The sequence below is a fragment of the Sipha flava genome, unplaced genomic scaffold (genome assembly GCF_003268045.1).
Source record: "Sipha flava isolate LNK unplaced genomic scaffold, YSA_version1 207_pilon_pilon, whole genome shotgun sequence".
In the NCBI taxonomy this organism is placed as follows: Eukaryota; Metazoa; Arthropoda; class Insecta; order Hemiptera; family Aphididae; genus Sipha; species Sipha flava.
In genome coordinates this window covers 869,804-877,465 of record NW_020272813.1, presented here as the reverse complement: position 1 = coordinate 877,465, position 7,662 = coordinate 869,804, and the positions used below count along the sequence as shown (strand labels likewise).

The following is a 7,662-nucleotide window of genomic DNA, read 5'->3' as shown; positions in this document are numbered from 1 at the left end:
TGCCCATAGATTAAATATATTAGATACATATGTATTAAATACATAGACTTAATATATTTAATCTATGGGCATAGTTACTTTGCGTTTGTAACAATTAGTATTACACCGAGATTACGCCCGTACGTGTGACTGTTTGTAATAGTTTCATTTTACAAGTAAATCCAAACATTATGGCGACTAAAAAAAGAAAAATTTGTGATGAACATCGTTTTTTTAATAATTTTTGGGTTGATTTATACTTTTTCGTCGAAAACAAAAGTAATCCATTATGTTTAATTTGTCAAAAAAATAAATTTTTTCTTAAAAACAATTTCTTCCAGTAACATTCGTATTTTTTACATTCATATTTCTATGTAAAATAATCAAATATAATAGCAATACAATTTTTAGTATATATCATATGTAAAAATTTTTTTTTAATGTGGCCCTTGATAAACATTTGAAAAAAAATATGGCCCGTGTGGTTCAAAAGGTTGCCGTACCTGCCTAACATGTCGTACACTAATAGATGCACGAACAATATTGTTTCGGGTATGTAGCTCATGAGGTCCATGACGACGGTTAAAGACCTTCCAAGCCCTAATTTTTTTGGGGGGTTCAACTAACCCCACCTCCCTTCGTTCACTCGTAACGTGTACGCCGCTGAGTGTGTTCGTCCATTCGACCGTCGGCCGTTGGCCGTCTACGGACAAGCGCGTGGCGGTTCCCATTGAAATGTTATGTGCGTTACGGTTTCAGCGCACGGGGCAACGTGATCGACCCCAACGCGGTGCCAATGACGCTGCTGAACGCGACCAATTTCATTATGCGACACCAGAGGTATCTGCTGCAAGACGACGACGACCGATACGCCGCAGCGGCAGCCACCGGTGTGCACGAGACGTCCGAAAACGAAGGTACGTCCTGACCCTCGTGATCACGATCACTGATAAGCTGACCGTCACGTCGATACGCACATCTCGACCCAACCCCCGCCGTGTGCGGGTGCTGTTGTCGTGTGATCGATGCATATGTTTCAATGACATTGCTGTGTTGTTGCATGTGCTGTAAATAACGCGAAACGAAAGAAAATAAAAACGATAGAAAGAATGATGGAACGAAGAAAAATAAGAGGAAAATAATAGGAAAAGGAGAAGAATAGAGATGGGATTAGATAGTATGGAGAGGATAGTGAGTGATATTGGATTGGATTTATTACCTTCTTCCTTGTTCAATGGACGGCTTTTGAGGTCATAAAGGTTCACTGCAACTGTAAAGTCTTGGAAACCAAAATAGCACATACTTGTTCTGTAGTCGATATTCAGACGTTGATGAGCCGGACACTTATGATTATGTATGTATATACGAATAGAGTGAGGTTGAAATTAAGCAAAACAGGTGCAAGATTTAATGAACTGACGCTGGACACTTTACCAACGTAAATTGTTAAATGAAATTAAAACGTGAAGCACGCAGGAACGACTTGTCACAAGGAGTTCCTTGAAGGGTCTCGGCGCTCAGTGCGCACGCACTGATAACCTGCGACCAAGAGTCCAAGAAAACGGTTTTGTGCCCATCGTATGTAGAAAAGTGTAGCGGGTTGGACTTCGAACCAGCCCTTTGTAGGTTTGACCTACATAGGATTCAACGGTATGTTGTTGGGTTAGGCCTTTTTTATTTGAATTGCGTTCTATGCGCGTATCGAAAGAATCGTTATTTATTAGTTTGTAACATGTTACATAATCGAATGATGCACATCATTACAATTGATTTATGACAAGTTATATAATTGAATGATGCACATAATTACAATACCTATACAGTTATTATGTAATAATATCGAAATATTTGTGCGCGTGCTTCGGTTTTACACAGTCGCGAGTTCCGGAATGAGGGATTTGAATTTCGAGACACCCAAACGAGATTATTTGAACACGTTTACAACGGTTTACTGCGATAATGTTCAATTAAAAACAGCGTTTGTGTAAAACACCATTTAATTAAATTCGGACATCCAATTAGGTGTAATAAATCGGTTTTCGTACTAGACGGGGTTGGGGATGTCATCGTGCTAATTAATTACTGTATACAGTAATTAAAACAGGTATACCTGTTTTTTGTTGACTGTTTTCCGGTACATTTTCGGTCTACCACTGTTACAATAAAGATTAATAATTAAAATGGAGCCCGTTAGACGATTCGACCTTTTGCATTTCTTTATTTTTTTTTTAATCTCAAAATCAAAAATGTACAACATGTATGTGTTATACATTTGTTGCATTTTGTTAGGTTGAAAACAGAGTAATTTGGATATCATTTCACCGAAACATTCGAAACCCTGAGAATTAGAAAAACATTAATTGCTAATCAAAAAGCCAACGTGAGAATAATGTATTTTATATAGCTTTTACATATATATTTTTTTTATTAAAATAATTATAATTAAATTAATTTTCTCAGTACCATCCGTTAACATGCGCTCACACCTTCTAATGTAAGTCACGTACAATGTTGCATTACCTACTCATTTGTTTACCGGTCTGAGCATCACTGAGTTTCTGATGTTTTTTTATGATTTATAAATAATTCATTATTATAATTAATAATATATATATATAAATCAAGCGCACTTGATATTATCGTTATAAACTACAAAGTGATGTTAACGCATTGAAAGCACTTTGTGTTTGATTTTCAGCTATCCATCATGGACATGGATCATGGGGTTTAAATAAATTGTTTAGACGCAAATATTATTATTAAGTATAGTATTGTTCGTAGTGTTAAACTAACTGTCGATTTAAAAAGATCTTATATTTTAAGTACCGTATTAATATCTGACTAGATGCTATCTCGTATTACAAAAAAGTAAAAAAAAACACATTTAAAAATTAAAATTTAATGATATCTATTGTCATCTTTAACTTGATTCTATTACCGTTTCTAAAGTAGGTACTATTGTTTGAAAATCCTATTTCGAATAATGCGTAGCAATTATTTATCTACTCATAAACGTTATAGCTTGTGAACAGTTTATATGTAGCATATAAAAGCATAAATATGTAACTGTGTTAACTGTTATAATGTAAATGAAATAAGTATGAGGCTTATTGTTTACGTCCAAAGAAAATGTACGCACACAACTATTATTTGTGTCAAACCTGAATGTTGAATTTTTGAATAAATCGTCGTAGATATTCAATAATAAAAAATTATTCACTTTTAAAAAGCTGTTATACTAGATTTTAGTGATTTTCCGGAAAAAAATATGAACATTTTATAAATATGAAACATTTTATGTACAATCTTATGTACAATCTATGTACATTTTATGTAGGTATACGTTTCAAATTTCAATCAAATAACATATCATAAATGTGTTGAGATACTGACACCTTAGACAGTGTTTCCGAGAAAAAGCTTGTGTAAAAATTAAGCAAACCTTCTCATAAAAATCAATAGGCAGTGGTGTAGTGATGGGAAGGGGGCAGGGGTGGCAACATTTCACAGTAAATAATAAAATATATTTTGCAAATATTTTAACAATTTCATATTTTTAACACAACTATAAATTCGGACCGAATGAAAAGAGCACGGTATTTTTCATTACTTACTCTGTGACGAATTCGGAAATTCCCTTTCTTTGAATGATATTTTGTGCTTGGATTGTTTATGACATAATCAGCGAGAATGACTTCTATTACATATATATTAAATTCAATATTGTTTATTATGTCCTTTTAAGAAAGTACGTGATGCTTTGACAGTTCAAAGAAAGTTTTATTCATGGATCTTCAGTTGTTTAGTTCACACTGTTTCGTAACTGTGATTTTTGTGCAAATAAGTACGTGTTGTGGTTATGAAATTATTGGATAACTTTGTGAAAATTTGAATTTTCCACTACGTTTACCTGCATTAAACTGTGTGAGTATTAAATATTTTATTTACGTAATTGTATGTTGGACTGTCTGATATGTTGTTCAAGCTTTAATTTATTAAAATCCGGCCATGTACGAGTTTTACATTCGCATACCCAGGGTTCCGAACAAATATTTACGGTTTTCAGATTTTTGCCTATAGATAGATGTAATGTAAAATATATCTAGATTTTGAAATGTTCGATAGTTTCTTTTGTAACTCTAACTTTTATCATTACAATTTTTTTTTTTATTTTAGTATCAAAAATGAAAAGAATAAAATAAATTGGGGCGGAATAAAATAGTTATATATAATAAGTATAATAAGTATCTATAAGTAGGTTCTATTACCTACTCAAAATTAGGATTCACCTCGACGATCGCATGATTAAATAATACCTTTGTACATAGGCGCAACTAAGGTAAAATATCTGGAGGGGCTACAGCTCTCTTATCAAAACTTAAAATAATCTGTAGATCACCCCTATTCTTATATACTATGTTAATACAGGTATTTTAGTTGGATTTATTGCAATGTGTCTTTTTGTATGTGACACTATTGTGAGTTAAGTATGCTGCATGCAGTATGCCAAGTATAACATGGAATATTTATGGGGGGGGCTAATCCTCCTCTCCTCCCCTTCCTAGTTGCGCCTATGCCTTTGTACCTGTTATATCAATGGTTGAAGTATGAATTTTTGTATTAATAAACGTGATCGTAAAACAATAAAGTTTTTTATTCAACTTGTATAATTCTAAATAATGATGACTGTTCTTGCCGAAAAATTCTCTAGAATAAATGTATATAATGTATAATATACATTAAATTGAAATACCTAATTAAGAGGACGACAAAATTGTCTTCCGCCCCGGACAGCCGACAACCACGCTATGCCACTGTCAATAGGTTCTCGATTTACTTACTTATCGGTAGTCATGTAGGCATATAGCCAAATAAAGTATTTTACTAAACGTCTGATCATACAATTAAATGTTCAACCAAAACAATAATAACAATGCCTTATAAACATCGTTTTATATATCCATTGCTTTTTAATCAAATTTTCTGAATGATAATTTTATATAATAGTATATAATATATATATATATATATATATATATATAAATAAAAAATAAAAAATATACTTTGATGGGCACCTTAAATATATGTTTGATACGGTAATATGAATCACAAACGTTTGGAGATAATAATACACATCAAATGTATATAATTACGTGTTTATGAGGTTTCTATTCGTACCGGCTATATCTAGGTGTACAATATCGGTATACTCGTTAAGAAATCCATCATTTGCAGTAACGTATAATATCAATAAAATAATTGAAATATTTGTAATCGCGGATAGTAGAAATAAGTCATTAAGTGTAAATGAACAAACAGGACCCACGTCATTGTCTTTTAATAATTATATGGACCATATCATCAGTGCCGTTAAAGGTTCAGGTTAGCGTAATGGTGATATTAGTATAGCTTTCAGAATGGTATTTAGGTCATTGTAAACATTACAGCTCGGTATTGTTATTCAAAAGCCTAAGATATTCCGAATTATTCAACCTGCAGACTATCCTTGAGAATCTAATAACTTAAGTTCAAATAGTAAGTGAAAATTTACAATTAGTGAATAGATTATTTAATTATTTATTTATTTAAACGGCTAATAATGGTCTAACCTAAAAGCATATATTAAATTAAAATGTTAATAATTCACAATTGCATTAAAATATACATATGTATTAATTGTATACAAACATTGCATTTCAGTTATAGGTCAACGGTTCTTTATTTTACAAACACTTCATGTAGCATTTTATCAAACAATTAAAATCCACTGTAATTATGACAATAATGATAATTAAGTAAATTCCTATATGTTTAAACCAGTGGCGTACCTGTGGGGGGGGACAACAGGGATATTTGCCACACACACCCCCCCTCCAAGAAGTTTTTTGATGCTATAATGCAAATTAACTGTTCAGCTTAAATAATGTAAATTATAAATATTGTTAATTTTCACTCATTTTAATCGTGTTTGATATCAAAAGTTTTTGATATCACTTATCAATGTAATAAAATTTTAATATTCGACCGAATTGGGATTAGGAGTGATGGTCACATATAGTCACTATTTTATAATGTGGTTATCATTGACATCAAGTGATCAACATGAGTTTTAAGTATTTATTAATAATTTATAATAAAGTTTCAGATTATATTATAACCATAAAGAATTGTACACTTAATTTATGCCCTTCCCCCCCCCCCCCCCCCTTCAAAATGTTTCACAGGTACGCCACTGGTTTAAACTGTCATCGTTTCAAAAACTTATATACCGTACAGTTTTTTCGGATTGTAAAATATTTTTACAATACTAATAGATAATAAAAATAATTAATCATTTATTTATACCAGTAAAATAATATCTTGCGATTTATTTTATACTAATTCAAAAGAAGCAATTAATCTGTGAACGTTTTAAGTCTATAAAATAAAGAGTTATAAAATTATTAATGTCCTGTGTATAATATTTAAATACTAGATTATCAGTGGTCGACGAAATATTTACTGTACATTTTACAATCAAATTATCTTTTACTTAAGCTTACAATCCTATTTTGAACTAAACGCAATACTTACATTTTGAAAAATACTACCCAAGTTAATTTCGATTGAAAATTTAATTTTTGATTTACATGTGGTATTTTAAAGTGGCCATATTTCAAATATCTCAATAGCTTACAAACTACAGACAAATCAGGAACAAATATTGAAATATCAGCAAAATATGATAATAATTTTATGTTTAATGACTTGAATGGTTCTCGGATTAATTGCCACTTTTGAATTCCCAAACAAGATTAAATAAGATTCGTTTTTAACAATACAATATTGAATTTTGAAAATTTGCAAATCAAATTTATAGATTTTTATAATTAACATATGTTATTTGTGCTATAATTATAATACTTAAAATCAATATTTTTTCTGTTTAATAACAATCATACAAAAAAAATTAACTCGGCTATGATTAAAGATGACATGTACCTAAATATTAAAATTAAGTTGTTATGTATATTGATATATGATTACTAAAACAATTTTTTTGGAATTCTTAATGTTGTGTCGTTGCATTAATATAAATGCAATGATCAAACGTTAATTAGTATAATTACAGTTTATAATTATGAATAGTAATAACATGTTTATTGTGTATAAGGCGTAAGTAAACTGAATGTCGTGAGAGGCACACATTATTAAACATTATTTAATACGTAACACTTAAATTTATTATATTTCTTTTATAAATAATGTTCGCTGTATTTTGTAAAAATACAGAATTTGTTTTATTAAAATTTGAAAGTTTTTAATAAAGTTTTAAAAGTTTTAACATTACTGATTAGTGCTAACAATTTCATTATTATTTTTGTATTTTATGTTATTTATAGTAGTTTTCAATGAGACATCTTAAAAACATACCTAGTTCAAAGACTTTTAAAATAATTGAAAGCGAATGATAATTAAAATAATTATAAAAATAAATAATTGTATTGTTATTATTTTTATTATATTTCATTCACCGAAGAGCAATCAAGCACTAGCTTTTCGTTTAGTTTATTTCAAAATTCTTGGAATAACAGTGCAAAAATAGTATTTTAGTTTCCAACACGAGAATTATAACATTCCAAAAACAATTATTATTCTGAACATAGGTTTTCAAAAATGTTACAAATTTGATTCGAAATGATG

At 30.3% G+C, this 7,662-nt stretch overlaps 1 protein-coding gene across 3 annotated transcripts in view; it reads left to right on the top strand.

Annotated features, from left to right (window-relative positions):
- Positions 1–7,662, top strand: part of LOC112682636 (coagulation factor XII-like) — a 69,960-nt gene that overhangs the window by 1,832 nt on the left and 60,466 nt on the right. For all 3 annotated transcript variants that reach the window (XM_025553300.1, XM_025553299.1, XM_025553298.1), the window contains exon 2: positions 739–896. In XM_025553300.1, the coding sequence (XP_025409085.1) occupies positions 739–896 (158 nt within the window). The remainder of the gene's footprint in view (positions 1–738; positions 897–7,662) is intronic.